Source organism: Labeo rohita, chromosome 7, assembly GCF_022985175.1.
Source record: "Labeo rohita strain BAU-BD-2019 chromosome 7, IGBB_LRoh.1.0, whole genome shotgun sequence".
Classification (NCBI taxonomy): Eukaryota; Metazoa; Chordata; class Actinopteri; order Cypriniformes; family Cyprinidae; genus Labeo; species Labeo rohita.
In genome coordinates, this window is record NC_066875.1 from 14,555,724 (window position 1) to 14,583,001 (window position 27,278).

The following is a 27,278-nucleotide window of genomic DNA, read 5'->3' on the forward strand; positions in this document are numbered from 1 at the left end:
ACCCTGTTACCAACACAAGCATTTCTAGATACTATAGTTTAATTAGAACTCGTATGAATTATACCCCCCTCTGCCCCCAGTCAATCCTCATAAATCATCAAAAATAGGGCATTATGGAGTGAGAGAAACATGCTTGTGTTTTAAGTGTAAAGAGGTGATGTAGCCTCTTAGAAATGATGTCACTTGAATGTATATTATTTTATTTTGTTTACTTTTATTTTTTTAAGGGATCAGGGGTCACCAATAAAATAATTTATATTTTATAGAAAAATGCATACTTATGGCAGAAACATTGCTTAACAATGAGACTATATTTACTACAATATGCACATGAGATTTTTAATATCATTTTGCCTTCATTTTGCTAATTAAAACTCCTGCTGAAAAAGCAAAGTCATAGTGAGGGACAGGCCAAAAAACCTTGCCCTTACCAGCATAAATACTATTTAAATTATTTAAAATAATATTTATTGACTTTTTTAAGGTAATATTGATGAATCCATACATAGTATTGTTATGTTTTTTAAATTGCACAATTTGTTGTTATATTAAATCTATGTTTTATTTTTTTTTTCTTTAGGGACGCAAAAGGCATACCCATACATACATTTTGGCTTGTTGATACCAAGCTTATAGCATGATGCCAGAAGACTCATTTTTGGCTGAACTATCTCTCTAAATCTCAGATTCCATGTGATATTTTTTAAAAGTAACAGTTTTCAGTGCAGTTTTCAACATCTACTCTCAGATCTCTTTGTAGTTTATTTTATTATTTGCTCTGTTCCTCCTTTCAGAATACTCTGGGTTTTACATGGATGTGGCCTTTGGCTTGCCAGAGCAATCTCTGATTGTACCTTTTGGTAAACATAACAGGAAATGACAGAAGAGAAAAACATTCCCAACTCACTCTAAGTCTCCCAGTGTCGGGTCACGTATCTCTGGAACTCTGAGTCTGCCTGTGTGTGCATATGTGTGAAAGAGAGAATAGCATCGTGTGTTTTAATTTGACTGCTTTATAGCAGGTAATCGCAGAAGATTGTTAAAAACAAAATAATGGCACACATAGGTGCACACTTGTTGCAGAAATAGTCTAATGAGAATGTACTATAATATGAATTATACAGAGGAAAGTATAACATGGCTTTCTGCCTCTCAGTAGTGTGTGTGGATGATAATTTTGTGGCATCTTTAACTTCTACGCTGCAACAGAGCCTTATCATCAGCGTGCCTGCCATGTCACTAATTTTACCATCCGTGTACCCTGCCCTAACCTCATTCTACCACCGGCTATCTACATGTAAAACCACATTACTGAAAAATACAGAGCTCTGCTATATTTCCTCCAGTTGTGCTCTGAAGATAGTTGGGATTTAGATGCAGGAGCTGTAATTGACTTAACTTGAAAGAAAATTGTGTTTGTAATTTAGGAACTTTGCAGAGGACTGCATAGCATAATAATATGTGAGCATGAGTGTGTGTATGATTGATATAGCCAGAGAAACAGTAAAATGGTTTGACTTATAAAAAACCTGTCATAAGCTACTTGAATTTTGCAGAGTACTTCCTCTTGACTTCAAGGTGCAATGTAAGATAAGCTGTGTACTGCAGATTGAGCCACATTGTCCTTTACTGTTATGGCCATGCATCTATAATCTTTAAAGGGATAGTTTTTTCTTCATATAGTGGACTTCAATGGGAGCCAGTGGTCCAAACTGCAGTTTCAATGCAGCTTCGAAGGGCTCTGCATGATCCCAGCCGTGGAATAAGGGTCATATCTAGTAAAACAAACTGTCATTTTCTAAAAAAAATGTATATACTTTTTAACCACAAATGTTCATCTTGCAGTAGTTCTGCGATGCGTATGTGTGACTTCATGCATTACGTAATCACACTGGAAAGGTCACTCCATCTCATTTTCTCCTCCAACTTTGAAATCATTCGACATTGTTATTTTACCTTTTTTTTGTAAAGAGTGTTTGACTTTCTATGCACGTTCCCCTTGTAAACACTGGGCCGGTACTTCCGCCTATGTCACGTGTGGCCTTTCTAACGTTATTACATAATGTGTGAGGTTGAGCTAGTGCAAGACGAACATTTGTGGTTAAAAAGTATATCAGTTTTTAATTTTTTAAGAAAAAGGCCTCGCCAGGGTTTTTGTTTGTGTTTAAAAATAAAGGTGCTTCACGATGCCATAGAAGAACCTTTTTTGTCTAAATGGTTCCATAAAGAACCTTTAACATTCTTCAGATTATAAAAAGGTAAGCAAGAGATGGTTCTTTAAAGAACCCTTGACTGAATGGTTCTTTGTGGAACCAAAAATGGTTCTTCTATGGCATCGCTGTGAAAAACCTTTTAAAGCACCTTTATTTTTAAGAGTGTAGAGCCCTTTGAAGCTGCATTGAAACTGCAGTTTGGACCTTCAACCTGTTGGCTCCTATTGAAGTGCACTACATGGAGGAAAAATGTAAATTGTGAAGTAAATTATCAGGAAATGTTTATTGTTCTGGAAGTGAACTAATTCTTAAACTTCTTTTAAAGGATTAGTTGACTTCCAGAATAAAAATGTACAGGTAATTTACTCACCCCCTTGTCATCCAAGATGTTCATGTCTTTCTTTCTTCAGCCATAAAGAAATTATGTTTTTTTGAGGAAAACGTTTCAGGAATTTTCTCCATATAGTTGTACCTGCAAGTTTGAACTTCCAAAATGCAGTTTAAAGGGGTCATCGAATGCTAAGTTCACTTTTTCATGCTGTTTGAACATTAATGTGTGTTGGCAGTGCATGTACAAATCTACCCTATAATGATAAAAATCAATGCAGTGGTTTTTAATTAATCTGTAAAAATAATATCCCCTTTTTCAAATCGAGCCATTCTCAGATGCCTGTCGGTGTGGCGTCACACCGACAGATGCCGCTCCCACAATAGTTGAATGACATGAGCTCTCACCTCAGACCAGCTGTCACAGTCAGGTAACTTTCCATGTTTTGATGCCAGAGCAGGGATGTAAATTAGACAAGAATATCTCCGATTGAGCGATTGAGGTGTTGTGTTGCTGGATGTAATAATGAACATAGTGGTCATCATTTACTCCTGACATCTGAGCCGCTGAAGATGCAGTAGATTACGTTTGTTTGTGAAGGGAATGCGCCTCCCGATCTACATATATCCGTCTATGTTCGCGTGAATCGTTCATGATCCAGCTTCCCTTACAGCAGAAGTGAGTATAAGCATTTTTTTATGAATCTTTGCGATCGCCTTTCCTTATAACGTGGTAGTTAGGAAGTTTAGCGGCTAAACGTGGCTAAATGCGGCTAATGTAAACAACACCGTATTTCCACACAGAGAAGAGAGGGGCGGGGCGAGCAGAGCTCATTTGCATTTAAAGGAACAACCCCTTAGAATGAGATGATTTTTGCAGAGCTCATTTTGGCAAGGTAAAAAGGGTGTTGTTTTACAAAACCATTGAGAATTTTTAATCAAAGTACATTAGAGACTTTTCATTAAGACCCTAAAGAATCATATCAACTTGTGGAAAATGGGCATCCGATGACCCCTTTAAATGCAGCTTCAAAGGGCTCTACACGATCCCTGCTGAGGAAGAAGGGACTTATCTAGCGAAACAATTGGTTATTTTCTAAAAAAAATTACGATTTATATACTTTTTAACCTCAAATGCTTGTCTTATCTAGCTCTACGGTGCGCATGCGTACGCTGTGCACTCTGGTTCAATACAGGGTATGTCGAAAAATTCCCATCTCATTTTCTCCTCCAACTTCAAAATCATCCTACATCGCTGCAGAAGTACCGACCCAGTGTTTACAAAGTGAACGTGCAAAGAATGCCCTTTACAAAACAAGGTAAGACAGAGATGTATGGCGATTTTGAAGTTGGGGGAGAAAATGAGATATCAACATACCCTAACTGTTTTGAACCGGAGTGCACAGAGTACGCATATGTATCGCAGAGCTAGACAAGACGAGCATTTGCGTTTAAAAAGTGTATAAATATTAATTTATTTAAGAAAATGACCAATTGTTTCGCTGGATAAGACCCTTCTTCCTTGGCTGGGATTGTTTAGAGCCCTTTGAAGCTGCATTTAAACTGCATTTTGGAAATTCAAACTTGCAGGCACAATAGAAGTCCACTATATGGAGAAAATTCCTGTGATTGTTTTCTTTAAAAAACATAATTTCTTTACGGCTGAAGAAAGAAAGACATGAGCATCTTGGATGACAAGGGGGTGAGTAAATCTTCTGTAAATTTTTGTTCTGGAAGTGAACTAATCATTTAATTGAGTTTTTCTATCTTGGATTCATGATAAGCACAATATTTCTTAGTAAAAAAGCATGATTTCTGTTGGTTTGCTTAGTTTGCTCATATCTTTATAGAACTTCTTTATGTCTCTATATTGACAGTTGACTGTTTCTGCAATGCAAAAGTGCTTTAAACAGTAAACAAATGAGACTAAAATAGCCTCAGTTTTTAGCGTTTTTGAGCATGGGGTTTATAACATGAATAAATTATGGTGCATTAGGTGGATTCTTGTTTCTTATTTGCTGATTATATTTATGCTGTTTTGTTGTGTTTGTGTTGTTTTTTTGTGTTTTATATTCTAACTTAAGTCCATGAGCGTTTGAATGCTGAGTTTGGCTATATACTTTGATAACTTGTATGGCATAGCAATGAGAAGATACTTGATCAGGTATTGTCGCAGTGCGCTGCTTACTACATTTAGCTTTGTGTCAGATATTGTAATGTACTCATTTGTTCTGGGCCATTTCACGGGAAGCCCTCAAGCATACCAGGACCCTGGGCGACTGGCTACATCACCTATAGCTGGCCCGGCCTGCATGCATCCACATACAGTACAACACACACACACACATACACACACGGACACACACACACATACACACACACTGTGGAGCCGTTTAATTACAGGGCAGATGTCCAGGCAGAGGGAGACTGCAGGCCTGTTGTCCCAGCCATGATTAGAGCCTTCACAGCTGCCTCATTGCTCTCTCAGGCCCCTGGAGCCTCTGCAGAGGGCCAAGGCCTTCTCCCCAACTCAGCATCTCTTATTATGCATGACACCAGCACACATGCCAGTAAAGTCCTCGCTGCATTAGGTTTATGAGTAAAGCTGGCATACAATACACTAAAACTTTGATTGGGCAGTATTGTAATGCAGCTAAATTAAAGTGCATAGTTATTTGATCCATTGTGTACTTTTAAGTGATGGAGACAAGGCGAACACGGCCTGTTGCCATAGCGATGATTCCTGTGCCAATTTGTTAAAGTAAATGCAAAAACTAATTTGCTTTATGTTGGGATGGAAGAACAAAAAATACATTTAGATATATTGACCAATAATGGTAAGTGTACTTGAAATATGAAAAGAAATTCAGCTAGTTGAATGAGCTCTTTCTTCTTTTGGCTGTTTTTATGCCTGTTTCGTCTAAATTTACATTAACACACAAAAACGTTTTTAAAATTGATCATACAATGAAAGTCTATATCTTTTTTTTTTTTTTTAATTGATCATTTTATTTTGTTAGGACAAAAAAAAAAAAAAAAAAATTAAAAGTAAAGATGCACAGTGGAAAGGTTTATTCAAGGTTCAGAAAAGAATCAAAGTGACAGGGAAAGAGAGAAATGAATTGGAAAGGACAAAGAGCAGGTATGCCCGAAGCGCAAGCACGCTATGTGTCGGAGTGCTACCTACGAGACTCTGACAGGTTGAATCTAATTAATATGTATTACACCCCTGTGTTATTAAACACTAATGCAATCTGTCTGTCTGCAATTATAAAAAGCCGGATCAGACCTGTAGTAGTTAACCTCAACCTCTGTCAGTGATCTATAGCATATTTACTTTCCCCCCTTCCCTTTATTTCTTTCTGCTTTCTTTTTTTGTATATTGTCTGCTCATTCACACTGAAAATTGTTCAACATTCTTGTACTTCGAGATAAAACAGTACAGCAAATGCTTGATTATCAGGGTAATATTTCATTGCATGCTTAAAACAAAGCTTTTAGCACTGTGTGTATATCACACCCACTTAAGATGCAGCCAATAAGGCAACATTATTCTGGTCTCCCAGAATGTCTAGCGTTAATGTTCCTTCAACACCCCTGCTCTCATCTAACACCTCATTTAGTTTTGGGGTACGTAATGACCTCTTTTGTATTCTGGCTTTTTAAAGTCTTATCTCCTCCTGAGAGTCTCATCTTGGGAGTTTATTATCTCTAATCTGGACCCTTGTTATCTAGATTCATGTTTGCGTATATTGTGAGTGTGGTTTGGAATTAGTCTCTTTACTCAGTTTGCTTTGATTTTCATTTTGATAGTGGGTTTGTGATTATAGAACAAAACTTCAAACCTGCGCTCTGTTTAACTACTCTGTTTGAGTTTAGATGATGCCCTACCTTTGGTTAGTTTTCCCCCTTTGTCATCTAAATCCTCCACTCCTAAATTGGAAGTGGCTTAATTAGCACTGCAAAGACAACAAGTCGTTGAGGCGTTCCCTGACGATTAACTTGAAGTGACAGTGTGTGCTTGTGTGTGCTGTTCTATGTTTAAGGGAGATGTCAGACCGAACGAGACACGGGAAGAGGTGCAACAATGAGAGAGAACACAGAGTGAGATAACACAATGTGAAAGAAAAAAAAAACACAGTGTGCTGGGTTGAAGAGTTATTTATCAATATGCTAAGTACCAGTCAAACTGTTTAAAGAGGAGATGCTAAGAGAATGTTTTAGGAGATTTGTAGGGAAATTATATAGATATATTCTGTGAAAGGTGAGATTCTGAAAAAAAAACGGATAGAGAATACATTCTTAATACAATCCAGGGATGCAACAATATAGTTAGCCCATGGTTAAATTCATTAGACTTAGATCCTTCTGTGCCGTTCGGTGCTTTGGGTGACAAGTGACCTCAGTCCTGTTTAAACTGCTGCGGCGATTCCGGCTTCATCCCAGGAAAGGTTGACGTCTTTGAGGACTTCAGTAAATGTCCTTCACCATGTGATCTTTTGGAATCCTTGCTTCAGTTTCCTTTATTGCGGGTTTCAAAATATGGTCGTTTGTGGGAGCCTGGTTGGCGGCTGTCAGAGGACATGTCCGGTAAGCTGCATCCAACGTGGTTTGCACCAGTGGGCGAGTTGACTTATGGAGGTGCACTTCTTCAATGGACACCCGATCTCGATGTGATCTTCAGGCATCGTTGTTGGAACATATTTGGGCGCTGGATGGTTTTGACCATCATCTTCCACGCTTCGCAAGCATAAATTGCCTTTGGAATGACGATGGAATTGAGCAGCCATACCGTATGTCTCGAGGGCGATGGTGTTTGTGCGACATAAGGAACGCAGCAGTTCAGGTACGAGGTGCAATAAAGGTCACAGAATAGGTCGGTAGACTGGTGTGGGATGCCGTACAGAGGTTCTCAGGGTGGACGCTGTCAAAAGCTGTGCTAAACTCTGTTTGATGAGGACGTATATTTACCACAGGACTATGTGGCACGAAATCCGGCTTGTTCTTCACAGAGCCGTGCATCGATGACCTGCCGCAGACGTCATAGAAAGACCATGCGGAGCACTTTCCCGGGCACTGACAGCAAGGTGATTCCTCACCATTTGTTGCAGTCTGAGATGCTGCCCTTCTTTGGGAAGCGGACAATGACTCCACATGTTGGGATATTTGGCTTGCGCCCAACAAGCATTTAGTAAGTGTGTGAGTTCCCTGGCTACATCTCAGCCTCTGTACTTGACCATCTCAGGCGCAATTTCATCCAGCCCTGTGACATTTTTATGTGCCCATCTCTGCCAGCGTAATTGGCCTTACCTCGATGTCTAGGTCATCTGCTGGCAGCATGTCATCTGGAAAGGAGGTAGACAGAGACGGCTGGTTTAGTGTCTACTTAAAGTGTTAAAACACATATATGCATCGCAGAAGTAATATAACTGATGATGCTCCAGGAAAGCCCAAGGTTAAATCATTAGATCACGTGATCTTGGGGCATCCTCGTTTCCGTTTCCATTTTTACGGGTTCCAAAATATGTGTGTTCGTAGGAGCCTGGTTGGCGGCTGTCGGAGGACACGTCCGGTTAACTGCATCCGATGCTCAACCACGGTTTGCGCCAGTTCACGGTTTGCACTTCTTCATTGTGTTATATGGGCAAAAGCATCCAGCTATTGCTGTGGCTGAGACAATAAGCACTGGACAATTAGCAATATATGGTTTATCTGTGTTCGTCAAGCAATCTTGAGTATTTTCATAATCAAGTATATTTATAATCCATTGCTAATCAGCATAGTTTTTTTTTTTTACAGTATAGAATATATTTTCTGCCTCATTCTGCTCAGGACCAGCTTATAACCAACTAAGGACCAGCTTAAACCAGCTCAAACCAAATGCCATGCTTCAAAACATACCTGTTTTTATCAACAGGGAATTCTGTGGTAAGAATCCACATCAGTTGACAAAAGGAAGTTATTTCAATCCCTTGACTGATGCTGTGGAGTAAAAACAGGTTTAGAAATGCTTCTCATCGCAATTCGTCACAAGGGAAGATGTTCGGCTTGTGTTGCTTTTTTATAAAACGTTATAAGCGTGTAGACTCACAGACAAACAAACAGAGGCAACAAGAGAAATAAAATGAACAGAGGTTATTTAAACGTGAAACCAAAAAAAATTCACAATCGTGTACTGAACCGTGGATGTCATATCGAACCCTTTACTATACTATTGAGAGTTGTGGTATTCCTAATACAATTCCATTGAATTAGGCCATAGGCAGCAAAAAACCCTGGATAGATATCTCAAACCAACAGTGTTTACTTTAATATCTTGCCAAGATGGATATTTTGACAGGCATGCTTGAATATACAGAGACATCAACAAGACTTAAGGTTTAGACTTTGGTGTAAGGTGAAACAGAAAGAAACAGCTGCTAATACCAAATGTTGGCTCCATGAGCTGGTGTGTTTCTAGGAGATGTTGACAGACTGGCAGCAGCTGGCATCTCATTTCACAGACCTCAGCCAATCACACAGTCACCTTCAACTTTTAAAAGTGCCAGCGGTCCTCTCGGGCACATGGGTTGGTAATGAGCTTTAACGTTCAAAGTAAGCTAAATAGGTAATGATGACATGAAAGAAGAGGAGAAAGATTGATGTGAGGATGTTAAAACATACATGAGAAGAGAAAAAAGAACCAGGAGATGATAGATGGCAAATGAGGGAGTGGAAAACTAATTTTTCACAAAAAAGGATGGAAAGTTTAATGAAAAAGAAGAAGGGGGGCAATATACTGTGCTGATATCGAGGCCAATTAATCTCTTTCTCTTTGTTTCTCTTGCTGTGGCTTTGAAATAAGCAAGATTTTTCAATTTCCACATTGCATAGAATGATATAATGTCAGCCTGTCTGTCCCTGTGTTTATGTTTGTGTGAAAGAAACAAATGCAGATGTGATTATGTGGTTATCAAACCTGTTAGAGCTTTCACAGGTTTGACTTGACAGCAATACATAACAAAATAAGGGAGAAAGCATTTCTCATAGGGACAGACTTAACATGATTTAAGTCACTTCTCAGTATCCCCATAGCACATGCTTGAATTATATTTTTTTTTACAAATCACATCTATGATTTCAGGTAATAATTCAGGATGTAGTTTTAGGAGTGTCTGGATGTTGGCATCATGAAACTCACTGAAAAAAATAAACATAAGCATGATATAATTAAAACACTATGCAAATAATTAAAGGTGATGGTTTCACCTGATTCTGATACAGTTTATGTTCTAATCAGATGTTTCCTATTGTTTTAATTCTCTTTTAATAACACATGGGTATTAAAAGGGTACAGGGTAAAAATGTATAATAAAAAATGTAACAGCCATTTTAATAGTAAATTGTAAAAATCATTTAAAACAGTAAATGAGAAAATGTTGTGGTAAAAAAAAATATCATGCTCTAAAAATATCCTGTTAAATTTACAGTGACAAAATCTGGCAGTTGTGGTCGCTAGAAATTTATGATAAAAATATGGTGACATTGTTTGTGGTATTACAGGCTTTGCTTTTACAGCTTATGAATTTCATAGGTGGTGAAAAAAAAGAGTTCATTGTAAGTTGCCTGTCAGTAAAACATGCGTACAAACACAAAATGCCTTCAGGGTAACACTAATACAATAAACACTAAATAATATAAAATGCAATACAAAACATTTGTTTTAAGGTTTATTGACCTCCGTCAGCCACAGCGTAGATTTTTGTATCTTTTCTGTTGTGGTGCTGCCTTTCTCCTTCTCTGCCAGTCATCTTACTCCACTCATCCCAGTGCTCAGAGATGGGTTTGGTTTCTCTGAGGTCTTCTTTCTTTCCTGTGACCTTCTTTCCATCTTGTCATCGAAGGAGCCAGCAACATATATGTCATCCCCCTCGTCTCAGTGCTCAAAGGTGGCTATGACATATTGGTGGACACTGGAAAAGGCAAAGAAAACACGGAGTGTCCGTTTTTGTCTGCTGTTCACCAATGTATATATGTCAGCCCACTCATCCCAACAGGCTTCACTGTTACAGGAGATCTTGAGATCTACAGGAGGCAGCAGGCACATTACATCTGACTGGCTCTCCATATTTCCAGCACAAGTCTGTTTACTTGGTATCACACAAACCTGGGTGCCAGTCATAAAGCTGGTCACAATTAACTAAGCTTATTGGCAATTTAAATCATGTTGTCATCCAGTGTCACAGAAAGGCTTTCCAACTAATGTAAATATGGACTATGTGAATAGTATTTAGTAGATAATATTTTTACAATAATATAGAAGATGGAGATATATTTGAACATTCTTTCCAAGCAATGCAGATGTTTTCCTCCATATTTGTCCAAAACATTAGTGTCACAGTCCATAGCTGCAGTTTCATAAACTGAAACAGAATCATTAGTAAATTGCAGTATTTAGTGACTATTACAGTTCTCTGTAAGTGTTATCATTTTAGCAGCTAACTGAAGACTTATTTATAATTCTTTCTTTGGAAATGGCTGAGACTGTGTGGGTGTATCATTGTAGTAATTTGTCTAATAATTTAATTTCCTCCACGCCCTCAAAAAAACATCTGTGAATATCCATATCTACTCTGTTCACCTTTGCTTTTGCTGTCTTCATCTTCCTCTGTGTTAACAGTAAAATCATTCAAGTCAAGCAAGGGAGTCTATCTTCAGAAGAAGAATGAAGAAAAGCAGTGTGTGAGGGCAAATGTAGAATGTAGTTGTCTTGACCTGTGTCTCTACAGCAAAATTCTCTCTCGTTCAGCCCTCTGGCAAAAACAATATGCTACTGTCCATGATCCCTGTCAGCTGCATGCCTAATTCCAAGAGACCTAGTCACCCTTGCCAAAGGGCTATACAATCCCATCTATCTTTTGCTAGACAATTCTAGAAGCCGCACCTGAATATTAGTTGAGTGTTTGGACTGATTTGAGCTGGGGCCTTAAACCAGTTCAAAAAATTATCTTCAGATCCTTTTTAAGAACTCAGATCTGAGAACATCATGATTTACCTTCTCCCATACCATTTCTTCATTGTCAACACAACTAAAGACATATAAAAAACTTCCTGGAAAACTCTTTGTTGTGTTATTCAGAAACATGTTCACCTTCCTCACCTGTAACAACCTGCTTAACTCCATCAGTCAGATTGTAATACGCTAAAGACATCCTCAATGACTTTTCTCCTTTGTAGACCACATTGCAGCAACTTCTCAATCTTTCTGCTTCACACTTCACAACATCTGGAAAATTCCGCCTTTATTTCACTTTATTCTAGAGTTCAGACTCAAGACGCTTTGTGGTCATACTGGTGACACTCACTCTTTGCTCAAAACAAGCTTATGCCACACTTCTGCTTGTTTGTCTTGTTTCCTTCTCTCATGCTTCACCTCATATTTAGGCCTCTACACCTACTGCTATTGGCCTGGCTGATAATGGCATACTCATCTACCTCTCGTGTTTAGAAAGAAACTTCTTTTCTTAAGTGTCAGTGCACACTCATCAGAACGACTCACTCTCCAGTTACGTTAAGCATGAAGGTTTAAGACAGACGCTTCAGATTAATCTACTTTAGGACCCACATTAATTAATATAAAATAGTTACCATGTAATATATGTACAGTATGAAAAATTGGTTATTAAAGATTACAGATTCTTAAAATAGGAAATAAGAAACAGTGTTAAATGGTGTTCTTAAAATATCTGTAAGTTAATTAAAGTATGTTAAAGTACGAGAAATAAACATAAACAGTTAATTGTCCGATAACTGAAAAGAAAAGCCTATGGACAGATATCCCTTATCAAAAACAAGTATACTTCAAGTTTATTTCATTAAGTATACTTAAGTTCAAGTATATTATTAGGTAGACTTTATGTAGTAAGTATACAAATGTCAGTGTACTAGTAGTATACTTGTAAGTGTACTATTTCATTACTCCTTGGGAGTAAATGGGGCCACTTTCTAGTATTTAAAAGTATACTTTTAAGTATACTTTCAGTATAACAGTAGTAAACTTTGAGTACACAACTAGTTTTTATGTTTTAGCTTGTACTGCAACTATACTAAAAGTGAAGATATACTGATAGTTTACTAATTAAATACTTGTAGCATTTTTAGTACACTTTGAAGTATAGTCTCAGTAAAGTACTAGTTTTTTTATACTGCAAGTATGCTCGTACATTTTCTTTAAGTGAACTTTATATCATAGTTCACTTAAAGAGAGAGCACTGGTTATTCACTCCCCCCATCTTCAATCCCTGCCAGACCTGGGACTCAAACCCGCAACCTTTCAATTACAAGCCCGACTCCCTAACCATTAGGCCACGGCTGCCCTGTTCCCTCAATTCAATATTGCTCAAATATATTTAGACTTTTTTTAAGTCAAGTATACTTAAATGTCATTTTAAGAATATTTCTGAGTACATAAAAGCACATTTCTGAGAAGTACATAAAAAGTAGACTGAAGGTATACTTTCCTATTTTAGTTTAAAAGAAGTTTGCTAATAGCATACTTGAATAAACTTCTTTTTCGTAAGGGATGGCACAGGTTTCTTTTGCTATTTATTGCTACATAAATTTGCAGGTCTGGCTTTTCTGTTATAAAAATGCACAGAAGCAGAAATAGCATGGATTATTGCAGAAACACACATCAACTGCCATCCACAAGCTTATATATAGGAAATACTTCTCGAGGCATACTACGTATGCATCATTTTATATAATTGTTCAGATTGTGTGGCTTGTGGCAGGCCTTCTGACAGGCAAGACTGACAATCACACCTATGTTTCATAAGCTTAAATCCTAATTCCTTAACATTAGCACAATGTTCAGAGACACTGCCCGTGCCGCCCATAAGCTGCTCGTCATTGTTCTTTAATCAGAAAGCTGTTGTTCAGGAAACGCCAGATAGAAACACGTGCATGACAGCAGAAAACAGACCTTAATGCAGTTTAAAGTATGACTGAATACTGCCATCTAAATCTACACACCTGACTTTACTAGATCAATAACTCCACCCAAGATGTGTCACCATTGATCATGAGGGAGGAGAGCGTATGCGTGTGGACTGCCCCGAGCATCTCTGCCCTGGTTTCAGTGTCTGCCGTGTGTGTATGTGTTTAGAGCGGGGAGCAGGTGGTGAAATTTGGAGAACATGACCGACTCATAAATGATGAATATCTCAGTCCCATTGCCCTGCCTGAATGCATCACATCTATGATATACAGTATAAAGCTGCACAACCTCATGTTTCTCTCTCAAGCACACACGTTGTGTTTTGCTGAACAAACAGATTCTTAAAATGTTGGGGATGCTTCCAGGACAATGACAAAAACCAATCTCTCCTCAAGTATATATGCAAACAGTTTCATATCAGATGACAAAATGAATATAGTTTTAGTAGAAATGTCAATTGAAGTGTCTTCATTATTTATAAATCTTAAATGTGTTGCACAAGCCGGAATATAATGAAGACATGAAATTAGCTCAGCAACTTGAATGGCTGATCTGCTAATACATTGATTAAACTTTTGTTAGATTGGCAGCCCTAAGTTGAAGTAATAATGAGAGGATGCCATCAAAACACTCCTCTTTAAATAAACAATCATCTTCATGCACATTTACCCCCTACTGTGGAAATGTAGATTGCATTGCCATGTAATATTCATTGCACAAGTGTTTTTGATTTGATGTCTATTTTTGATTTGATTACATGGAAGGAATTACATGCATTTAATTGTATATTTGTTGCCATGAACTTCACATTTACATGTCTGAAGGTTAAGTACTTCGGAATTCTTATCATTTTAATCTGAAGAGATGCTGCTTTAACTCATACTCTGTGTGTGGCTCAGGGAGAGATTTGCAGATCAGAGGTCACATGATATTCTTACATGTGTGTACTGCGTCACTATGAACATGTGCTTAGAACTCAGAGGTAGTATGACTGTTTGTGAAGGTATGCATGCATATGTTCTTGCCTTTTGTCTTACAGTATGGTCTTTGTCCAAAGTATAGTCAATACATAACCTCATACCATGTGGTCATGCCATTCTTTTGTCCACCTAATTGCACTTCTGTAAGAACCTTTAATCTTTGTCCACTTATGACCATGTATATTCCCTTTACATAAAAACTATAAAAATGTGAATTTGAGAAAATTAATTGTTTGAAAGACTGTGTGGTATGTGTGCAGGCACGTAGTGCCAAGTGACTTTGCCAACTGCTGGCCTGGCATTCATAATTGCGATCATAATTGCCATTTTAGTCATTTTCTTGACTGCGTGTGAACAGGGATAGTCATCACCTGTAAGCAAAAACGTTTCAAAAAACACAAAGGAAAAACTTTTCTGTTTTTAGTGCATTGTTATACGTACAGTTGGTCATGGAAAGGTATTCAAGAAACCCATAAAGCCATCATTTTATCAACATTTAGCACAGTATTTTATTCATGCTTCCACATGTTTTTAACATGATCATCAGGCATAAAACAGCATCAAAACTGTAACATTATGGAATAAAATGTGACCAGTGAAGAGGTAATAATGATTGTCAAGCTTTGGAGTGTTGATCGACTCCATTTACGTTTTGATTATCATTCTGAATCCAATTCATAGTCATTTTTTCAGCTTTTTGTTCAAAATGTTGTGTTTATTAAAAAAATGCTTAAAGCTAGAATAACATGTGTTTACAAACAGATACCCTGTTCTAGACAGGGACACAGTAGTATACTTCAAGTATGGTATAAAGTTTACTTAAAGAAAACTTACGAATATTCTAGCAGTATAAAACTACTAAACTAGTAGTTTACTGAGACTATATTTCAAATGCTACAAGTATTTAGTTAGTAAACTATCCGTTTACTTTTAGTATAGCTACAGTACAAACTAAAACATAGTTGTGTACTCAAAGTTTACTACTTTTATATGTCGTGGCATTGCGTTGTGTGTAGTTAGGACACAGTGTAAGATGTTCAATACAAAAACAGAACATAACTGTTGCAAAACCATTATTAGAATGATTACTGTATTCATGGCCACAAAACATCACTTTTGCCATTCTTCTTCAGACATTTTTACTGTATTCTTCTCCACTCTTCTGTTAGCAGGTCAGCAGTAGTATACTGGCAAACTAGAGCTTATACGTCTATGGCATCCAGCTTTCCTGTTCTTTTCAGTTCATACAAAAGCTCTGCCGCATTTCATTTCTTTTGCTCCTGACTCTTTGATTCTGTTAAGCCAATACTTCTCAGAGTGACTGCCTTTTAAATCCTCTTTATTTTACATCTGTTGGGAAGAACTGTCCTCATCTTTCTTTCCTATGGTCTCTATTTGTGGCATTTGACTGTAACACAACTGTAAATGTGATGACTATTATGTGGAGGATTTTCTGGACCCAGACCATCACATTTGCTTTCAGCTTTGTCACCCTTAAAGGTGAAGTGTGTCATTTTTTCGATGTTAAAATACTTTCTCCTAACACACTCTAATGTGCAGAGACAGCTATAAATAAGCTATTAAAATTTAAATAGTGGAAACATGGTTACTCTGTGCCACTTTCAGTATTTGAGCAGTTCAAGTGATAACTGTTTCATTTGTCCCCCTGTTTCTTTTGTCAAAGCTGTCAGTCAGGTGATGGGGTGAAATAACCGGTAGATGTGTTAGGGAAACCTGTTCGAAAACAGAGATTATTTTTCACTGTGCATTTGGAGCTACTAGTGGCACAAATGACACACAGTGAAGTTAACTTAAGTTGTGACCATGCTAAATGCTAATAATAATAATGAAAGGCATAAATCATTTTCCTGATCATGAAATTATAGGTTGGTGTGTAGCATTTATCTTTATTAATCAGCCTCTGTTCGTGTGAGTTGCATTAATTAAATCACAGTTCATACTGAACATGATGGTCCTTGTCTCTTATTAATTATCACCAACCACAACCTGCTAATCATCACGATAAGCAAGCAACAGGAAGTTAAGTGTGGAATTTTGATTAGACACTGATTATTGGTGTGTGTGTGTGTGTGTGTGTAGGTGATGATGAGGTGTCTTTATCTGATGGTGTACACATATTGCCTACAGTTTAGTATTTCTAATATTGGTACTATGGAGCAAACTGGCTGTATAAAATGAATCACCTCTCTGTGTTTAATTTAATGCTTCGAGGCTTTCTTTAAAAATGAAAACACTCAAGAAAATGAGAGTGGAGTGTTTTAGGACCTGCACTTAGAGAAAGAGCTCATTAATGCTTCAAAATGCAGTTGAAGTGAAGAAAACACTCAACATACCTTTTTATAGTCACCACCCTTGGCATAATGAAACATTCTGGGGAAAATTCATTTTTACATGTTATTTCAGTGCCAAAAGTTGTGTAGCACTGTACAATTTGAACCCAATTTTATAGTCTGCTGTAAGTCATCAGTCATTAGCTGGCTTTCCACCTTTGGGCTGAACCGTTCTCGTTGCTTAACTGTTCAATTTCATGCTGGAAACATAACTGGAACCGTTTCTTACCATACTTAGAACTGTTTAGCTTGATGGTGGAAAAGCTGCTTTTGATCAATAATTGCGATAAAGTTCTGACAGAGTTCCTATGACATCTGTCTATTCAAGAACCAGTAAAAGAATAGCAATTGATGATGATGTGTGTATGACTATGAAAGACGGACAGTGAGAGAAATGTTAGATATCTTGTTTTGGTTTATGTGGTACCCTTTTGGTTTCATGTGTTACTGAAGAATCCAAATGACTGATCAACCAACCAACCAACCAATGCTGCATAGTCCAACATAAAACATTTACACATTTGTCCAAAGTAGCATACATTGTTTTCAGGGTATACGATATACATTTCTATCAATCCTAGCATTCTCTGAGAATGGAACCCATGAACTTGACATTGATAGAACCAAGCTCTAGTGTGTGAGCTACAAGAATGCAATACAAAATATAAATGATGATGTTGTAATGTTAGATTGTACACAAGATCTCACCAGACTCATATTATACAATGTGATTAATAGCAATTATAAAAGTCAAGTCAAAATCATCTTATTTATTTATAGTTCAGTCTTGATTCAGTTAAATTCAATTACAGTGTGAATGTTGCAAAGTTGAGACAAATATGAGACAAATTCAATTTGTCAGCAGTGAAAAAAAAATACTTTGCAATAATTTTCACTCAGAAATTGCAAATAATTACAAAGAAATGGCAATTAAATTAAACACAATTAAACTGAAAACACTGAAACAGTATTTTTTATGTAAAACATACTTTAAAAAAAACAAACTTGATAATCTGATTCTCTTCTGATAGTGTCATTGTAGTCAAAACAATAATAAAACTGAATTTAAATGGTCTTTTATACCTTGTAGAGACAGAAAAAGACTTAACCAGTCCCTAATTGTGCTAGTATAGTATTACACCTTGTGTATTTAACTTAAGTAATTTTCATTCCTTTCACAAACTCACCTTATTATGCAAGTCAGACTTTCTGTATATAGATTGAGCACTGTTCACAAAAGTCTTTGTCAACTGCCAGCCGCAATTAGTACTGTGCTATTAATGTGTGCAGAAATAGGTGATAAATATAGGGTACAACTGGGCTAAAGGCACACCCTAAGAAAAAAAAAAAACTTGCTTTTCACTGCGCCCAAAGTGTATGATTGCAGAATACGTTTTGTATTGAACATTTATGAAGCAACAGATTTTGTGTGAAATAAATTATACAAGTCGTTTATTTTGTTTAAAAATCTTATAAATGTATGAGGGTCAAGGGGGGCCTTTTACTGTCATTAAAATATGTTAATATAAAATACAGAAACAAAATCATTTTAAAATGCAAAGATTCTGAAAGCATTGAAGGAGATCCCATAGTAATTTAATATAGATCTACAGTAGTAACAACAAATGATATTTTATTACATAATATGATTAATAGCATGTTTTTAAAAATGATGGTTTAATTCTAAACATGGTGCTTATCTCTAAGATGGACACCCAACATAATATATGATATTTACCATCTGAATCTAACGATGTCATGCCAACAAATGGAAAAGTCAGTCTTTTATTAATTATCATGTTAATTATTGTGCCTTTTAGCCCCAACAGCAGGGGCACTTTTTACCCCAAATACCACACCTTTACATATTCTTTCGTTATTTAAAAACTGCTGTTTTAATGATATTAAACAAAATTGAAAATCATTAAAAAGACCCTTGTCTCAAGATATATTCAAGAATTTTTGCGATTCTCATTTGCTACTTAAATCTACAACATTTATATATATATATATTAGATCAATGAGCACAGAATCAACTTTGCGCTGCTGCTCGCGATCGCGTGAAGCATCAGCCAAATTTGCATGTGTATCTTGAAAAGTGGATGTTTTGAAAAGTGCTACACCAAGTTTTTCTGCCATCTAGTGGTTTAGAGGAAAATAATATCAAAGGCACCTTTTACCCTGGGGCACCTTTACCGCCATTGTACCCTATGTTTATTTCAAAGAGATCGCCATATATTCCTGTAGCTCGAACAGTAGGCCTATTGTCATGGGTTTGATTCCTAGAGAATGCATGAACTGAATAAAGTACACCTTGCATGCATCTACACTGCTTTGGATGTAAGCATCAAATGCAAAAATGCAAAGCTAGGCATGCGCTTCCTGCATGCTAAAGAGCCGTTTTAGGTGGCTGTGGTGAAGTGATGCTGTAAAGTAAACCTAGCAGTCAGAAACGACCTGAAAGATGGCAAAGTGAGGCATAAACATTATTCTCAGCACAGATGCTTTAGTCATGCTTGCAGTGTTACCCGATTTGCATAAATCATTTAGTGAATTGGGTGTTAAAACAACACAGACAGCATGGGTAAATAAACAACGCTATCAGCAGACACGGTTCAATCTTAGTTAATTCCCTACATTATCTCTAGCTTACTTTCTGTCCTTTCTTTCTTTACCTCTTCTCCTTCTTCTTTGGCTCCCTTCTTCCTTATTCTTTTAAATAAAGAGTAATGTGTGCGTGAGGGAGAAGCAGCAGGCAAATGCAATAAAACACAGAGCTGACAAGATCTTAATTGAGCTGCTGGATTCAGCTCAAGAACACACGCACACGCGTGTGCACACATGCAAAAAAAGATCCAGTAAGTGCCCAGAGAAGTGAGGGAAGGGGGGATGGAGAGGGAACGGATTGGAGGTCATAGAAAAATGTACTAGTTGGAGAAGAGGCAGAATGAGAGATGGAGAGCGGGAATGCAAGAGTGAGTTTAGTTAAGAGGAGAGCAGGAGTTTGAAAGGCAAAAGGCCAGAGAAAGGTAAAGAGAGGTAAGAAGAACTCAACTGTATTTCCTCAGTCCTCGTCTGAGAAGTTTGAATCTCACCTCATGAATAATCTAAGATAAAGATTGATCAGTCAAGCTGACACTGAATTAATGGATTGAACGAAACATGAAGAGAGGAAAAGTGTTGAAATTGCAGCATTGAGGAGGAAGATTAAATATAAGAGGAACTTACGATTTGTAATACTTTTGAATTCAGAACATTTGCTTCTAAGTTTGTGCAGCTGCACTTATAAACTTGAATATACAGTATGGAATATATGTCCTTTGTAAAGCAGAAAATCCCACTGTCAACAGAAGAATTTTTCATCCTCTTTAAAAAATGCATTCACTCTCTTTGTCTCTGTCTTACTCCCTCTGTTCCTCACATAAAAGAAGATGAGGGCTATTGATTAAACCTGCTTTAATTTAATGTATCTGTCAGTTTTAATTGAACAAAGATGAATGAATGTGTAATGAAGTCAGTGGGTGGTGAAAGTGGGAACACTGAGGTACTATAGCAGTAATAATATTCAGTTGTTCTTGACACAGGGGCTTTGGACCTCCTGCTTATCCATATATACACACATAAACAGTTTGGGGGTACTGTTAAAAAAGTATTAAAAAGTATTAATATATAATATCTAATTTCTAGTATCATATGACCAAGAAATGGCTGCTGAAAATTCAGTATTGGCATGACAAGAATCGATTACATTTTAAAATGTATTAAAACAGAAAATGGTTATTTTGTAAAAAATGTCTCAATATTACTGTTTTTACTGTATTTTTAGCCAGTTAAAGGCAGCCTTTCTGAGAATAAGAGACTTCTTTAAAAGCATTAAAAAACTTACAGACTTCACACTTTTGAACTGTAGTGTACATATTGTACTCCAAAGTACTTTAGATAATACAGTGCCACATATACCACAGAAAACTACTGGTATTATTATAGTACTGTATTTTTGTGTATTTCTCTGCTGTATTGGCTGAACAGTTTCAGTGTGCTTGTTAAACTAATATGCAGTTCTTAATATAGCTCAAGGTTGTTGTTTGAGGAGAACAATGCTGTAATATCTCTCTATGGGAGTAAGATGTTCTCGCTTTGTTTATTAATTATGCAGCAATTATTCTGATTCCTGTACTTAAAGTTTCTGCCCTCAGTGACATTTACATTGGCACCACAAAACATCATTAATAATGCATGAAATGATGATGTATTTGGGTGTGTGCTTGTTTACTGTATGTTAGTGTTATGCAAATCCTGGTGTGATTTACAGATGAACACACAAATTCATTACGCCGAAATTCTTGCTGTTTGGAGTCATAGTTTCGCAGCGTGTGTGTGCATGTGTTAGAGTAATTAAATAGAAATTATGTAAGTGTGTTCAAAGAAATAGCACTGTGTCACCCTGTCACTGTTTTCCTCCCTCCACAGGAAAACAATCGAGGTGAAGATTATAGATGATGAAGAGTATGAAAAAAACAAGACCTTCAGCATTGAGTTGGGAGAGCCAGTGCTACTAGAGATTGGACAGAAACATGGTAAATTGTGCAAAATATGTGTGTGCACATATGTTTTTAAACATCTGAATGCTAAAGAGTTATGCAGCATTCAGAGCTGAATTGAAATGCCGACTTTCTGAACTTAAATTAAATAGGTGGTAGCAAAGATAAAGTCAAAAAATTTCAATAAAGTCAAAATTATGAGCATAAAGTCAAAATGGTTTGAGAATTAAGTCAAATTTATGAGTATAAAGTCAGAATTACAAGAATTAATTTGTAGCAATTACGAGATTAAAGTTATAATGTTTTGAGGTTATATTCTAGGCTATTGTGCATGCAAATGGCCCAGATTGGGAGCACCAGGGAGATATTTCAAAATCTGTCAGTTTTATAGTGAAATACAAACAATATGATTACAATAATGTGTTTTTCACACTCTTTAATGTGGTGTGACAGATCGCTGTATTTGCCTCAGTTTAAGCGGCATGTGAATCAGTCGTCTTCCCGATTACAGTGAGACATTTGTTTCATTAAATTAGGCTATCGTAAATCAAATCATGCTATGAACTTGAAATAAAGAGGAAAAACACATTTATAATGTATGATAATTTGTATTTCATGATAAAACTGACAGAATTTGAAAGCTGAGCTGTGTTATATTAAAAGCAGCAAAGCACAAAATTATTGCGATTACTGGGTGGCTGTCATGCTACAAATAATGAATGGAAGACGTTAAATAATATTTACAATCATTTACTGTATCATACCATGCATAAAACTTATGTCATTATACACCTCAGAAAAGACAACAATATAACTTCAACCTTTAGAACGTTTTATTGTTGTTTTTAATTAAATACATGTGAGGAATGAAAGACTGAATGCCACAGACATTGCATAACACATTGTTTGTATTTTGCTATAAAACTGAGATTTTGAAAGCTGAGATTTTGTTTTATATTAAAAGTACCAAAAGCACAAAGCTTATTGCTATTATTGGGTGGCTGGCGCACTACAAATAGGCCTAATGAATGCAATCAAAGATGTGAAATATAATTTCCAAGCATACTGTCCCTGTAAGTATAACACATGATATGATTTCTGCTAATAATTCCACATATATTAAAATAAATTCTGGTGTCCTGGCAACTTCTCCCAGTGCTTCCAGTCAGGGCCATTTGCATGCTCAGACTATACTCTCAAAATATTACTTTTTATAATATTGCTATGAATTAATCCTCGTAATTCCAACTTTATTCTCGAAACATTTTGACTTTGTTCTCACAATATTACGACTTTAATCTTGTAATTTTAACTTTTTTTAATTTTGTGCAAATTTTTATGTTGCACTAAAACACTGCCATAGGATGTGTGTGTATCTTCAATTTACTATGCAATAATCTCAGGATTTCACAACTTTGGTAATCGGATGTATAGACATAAAAGACTGTTTGCTAATTAGCCAGTGGAGTATGCCAGACGGAAGCAGCTGAATCCCTCCTTTTTATTTTTTAAATCAGCAGTCGTGTTTTTGTGCCATTCTCAGATAATAACTCAAAATTAAAGCTTGCAAATGAGCAGTGCAGTTGAAGGTGCAAATAAAACGATTGTGGAGGTCATTTAATGAGGAAAACATGAACAAAGTGATGAAAGATGAAAGGTTACTGATAAAAGAAAGGGGGAAAAAAAGCTGAATTAAAAACAGAAGTGAATGAATTGAGTGTTCAGAATGAGCAGATATTACGTAATGCTCTTTTAAGCTTTAAGACATATTTTTAATGGAGTGAAAATTATTATTTTTTTCTCTTCCTCTTAGCATGCATCATTTCAAATCCCCTGGCTTAGTAAATACTGTAGGAAATATGTTTACAGTTCAGGATTAAATACTAATACCTGCAGGCTTTGAAGTTTGTTACCTCAGGAAATAATTGTCTCTCTCTGTATCACTTTGTGTTAGCAGTGTGACTGAAGACTATCACTATTCTCTACATTACTTATACAGCCTTCGCTGGCAACGACCCTTCAATCTTAAATGCCTTACTTTACAATTCAATTAGCACAATGGTGCTCGTAAGATTTATGAAATTTCCCGCTTGTCAGTTTCAGAAATTGCAAAGTGTATTATTCCATCCAGCCATCAATCATTGTTATACCTGTTCATTTTTGTTTGCGCAGATCATTTTCATAAGATTTAATATGTTCTGGCTGAACAAATATAGGGAATATTTCTAATACGTTTTTTCTTTGTAATGTATGTGTATGTTTAGGAGACTCTAATGAGAATAAGCCAGAGATTGGGGTGGAGGAAGAGGAAGTAGCTAAGATGGGATGTCCTAGTCTGGGAGAACACTCCAGATTGGAGGTGGTGATTGAAGAGTCTTACGAATTTAAGGTAAAATTGCCTCTGTAACCCTTGCGTGATGCAGCAATGCAACAAAATGAGATACTAATCTTTTTTGTAGCAATGCATACGGATTAATGTGTAATATTTAAGCAGTATCAACACGGTCATGCTAATACATCATTATTATTGTGAGTGTGATATTGGATTTATGAAACGGTTCAGTAAAAATAAATATTTTCACCAAATAAAATAATTTCAAGTAAATTCAAAGCATCAAACTGTGCAACACAGACTGATGCCGGTCTGGAACAGTTCTTAATATGTGGCTCTAACTGTGTGTGTGTAGAGTACAGTGGATAAGCTCATTAAGAAGACTAACCTGGCTCTGGTAGTTGGCAGCAGTAGCTGGAGAGAGCAGTTTGTGAGTGCTGTTACCGTGAGTGCAGGTATGCAACTTCTTGTTTGTTCACCCTTTACATTTAATGCATGGGCATTATCATTCATCATTGAGACAGTTGTACAGTTATGAATATGTATTAATGCCTTTTCGACTTCTGCAAAAATAGGTTTTTGATTTATATATCTACTGTGTATGATTAACAATATACACTAATGTTCCAAAGTTTGGGGTCAATACACAGAAATTAATCACTTTTATTCACCAAGGACACATTCAATTCATCAAAAAAGTAACATTTATAATGTTACAAAAGATTTCTATTTTAAATAAATTATGATTTATTATAAATAATAAATCTGAACTTTCTATTCTTTAGAGAATGCTGAAAAAATATCTTGTTTTCCCACCAATATATTAAGCAGCACAACTATTTTCAACATTGGTAATAACAAAACATGTTTTCAAATACCAAATCAGCATATGAGAATAATTTCTTAAGTATTTATGACTGCTGAATACAGCTTTGCCTTCACAGTGATAAATTCAAGTTTTACATTCAAAATAGAAAAGTATTTTAAAATATTACTGTTTATAATGTATTTTTTATCAAATAAATTCTGCCTTGGTGATCATAAGACACTTCCTTCAGAACATTAAAAAATCTTACTGACCCCAAAGTTTTAAGTGGTAGAGTATATTGTATTGTGGCTGCTTGAATCTGTATGAAAATATCAAGGATATTTACTTTAACAATGTCCTTTCTTGAGTTAAAAGGTGCACTTGGCTTTACATAGCCAAGTGCGCCTGCTTGAAATTTAGTATAAAGGCGCAATGCTGCATAAAAGCCAGACTAATATATGCTTGCTCTGACCCACCTCAGCCCCTCGTAAAGCATACGGTTGTAATTGCACTGTTGAATAATACGGCATATGCTGGTTAGGTATGTTTTGAACCATGGCAGCTGGTTTGAGCTGGTTTAAGCTGGTCCTTAGTTGGTCATGAGCTGGTTTAAGCTAGTGCTGAGTTGGTTATAGGTTGGTTATGAGCTGGTCCCGAGCACATGACCGTCTTAAACCAGCTCATAACCATCTTACAACCAGCTCAGGATCAGGTTAAACCAGCTCAAACCAGGTGCCTTGCTTCAAACCTACCTAACCAGCATATACCGTTTTTTTAACAGGGTGCTGTGGAAATGCATTTATGCCACCTCTGAGCAGCATTAAACAGTCTGTGTAAAGACACCTAAAATGCCACTTCAAGAAGCGCTTCTGTACCACCTTTACGGTGTAAATTTAGCTAAATTCTCAATCGCCTTTGAAGTCTCTCATTCCCTCTAACATATATTGCTCCTCTTAGGTGACGATGATGAGGAGGAGAGCGGTGAAGAGCGTCTTCCATCCTGCTTTGATTACATCATGCACTTCCTCACAGTCTTCTGGAAGGTTCTCTTTGCCTTCGTCCCACCTACAGAGTACTGGAATGGATGGGCATGCTTCATTGTGTCCATCTTTCTGATTGGTGTCTTGACGGCGGTCACAGGCGATCTTGCTTCCCACTTTGGATGCACTGTTGGCCTGAAGGATTCAGTCACCGCCGTGGTCTTTGTTGCCCTGGGAACATCTGTCCCAGGTTAGTCAAGTCAAGTCACCTTTCTTTATATAGCACTTTATACAATACAGATTGTTTCATAGCAGGCTTATGGTGATGAACAAGAAAATTCTGATTCAATGATGCAAACCAAATTCAATTCTGCTGTAAAGCTCTAAAAAGACCAGCATGGGCTTATTGGAAATACATTCCTCTAGGTACATTTGTGCAAAAAAATTTACCTATACAGACAAATCACTGCAGCTTCCAATTGAAAGGAACACTAGAGGCAGTAAAACTTATTTCAAACTAAGTATTCCTTTTCACACAAAGTATGATTTACAGGTACAGAGTTTTGGTTAATAAAGCCTAATTTTCACACAATTACTTGCAAAATATTATGTTAGGATTTTAAAACAATTTTAACATCCTGAGCGATTTGAAAACTGATACTTTTGAATGTTGTAGTCACATATACAGCTTCATGAGTTTTCTTATTTAGTAGGTCTGCACGATAGCTCACATGATACTGCGTTGGCAGGTGAAGAGCTCCGGTACGAACCCCGTGATACTAGGGTTCGACAAAACAGCTTAAATCCGCATAGGGAAGTTAAAATAGCACGGCTGCCTCAACAGATGTGTTTTTATACCACTTTTGCCTTTGTTAACACTATCAGGTAGGTTTAGGGTTGGGTTTGGTTTGGTGTAGAGGATATTTACAACACAATAGTGCATTAACCTTTAGCAACACTACCCGGATATTTGCAATACATAGCTCAAGCAGTGTAATAAAAACGCAGCAATACGTGCCTGGACCAACGTCATAAAAACGTGCCATGGTCATGTGTTGAACGTGTGTTTTAGCTCAATTCTCTGGCCATTTCACTTTTAAACTGCCGCAAAGCAGTCAGACATGTAATTACAGTGTTGCAGAAATGTATATAGAGGTGTGTATTTTCATGAGCGTGGGTTAATAAAGACAGTAGCACAGGCCGTATTTAGTTTAAATCTGTTCAGTGCTGATTCAGTTTAGTTAAGCGTCCAAGAAAAATGTGCCCAAGTTGCTTATTACCAAGTTTTAAATAATAACAAAAAGTGGCATCTGAGGCATCCCTCAGTGGTTTCTTTTATCACTTGTCCTTTCCCTATGACATTAAAAAAGCTTATAAATAAATACAGGAAACTGAGTATCAAATGAATGTATTAATTTGGAAATTAAATGCATTTATGAAATAATAAAATGAGTAAATTAAGTATTTTTACATTTTCTGAAGACCATGTCAATAGTGTTTCCACATACAAATCCAACCTGAAGTATTAAGTTGTTGTGGATGGTTCCCAGTGCATGAATGTGTTTCGTTGAGTGGTTTTTGACTTATTGCTGTGTGGGTTCTAGGATGTTCTGGGTCACTGAGCCCATCCTGTATCTCTATAAGCACCACTAATAAAAATAGTTATAAGCACCGCAATTACCAGGAACAATTTGTCCCAGGAACTTTTTTTTTTGGTTGTCTGTGTTTCCATCGCACCCTAAAGTACTGTGGAGATTAGGCAAATAGT

General features: G+C 36.7%; 1 protein-coding gene across 1 annotated transcript in view; it reads left to right on the forward strand.

Moving 5' to 3' along the window:
• Positions 1–27,278, forward strand: part of slc8a4b (solute carrier family 8 member 4b) — a 73,074-nt gene that overhangs the window by 38,283 nt on the left and 7,513 nt on the right. Inside the window, exons 6-9 of the mRNA XM_051115802.1 lie at positions 21,320–21,426; positions 23,655–23,779; positions 24,078–24,177; positions 25,488–25,760. Coding sequence (XP_050971759.1) covers positions 21,320–21,426; positions 23,655–23,779; positions 24,078–24,177; positions 25,488–25,760 — 605 coding nt within the window. The remainder of the gene's footprint in view (positions 1–21,319; positions 21,427–23,654; positions 23,780–24,077; positions 24,178–25,487; positions 25,761–27,278) is intronic.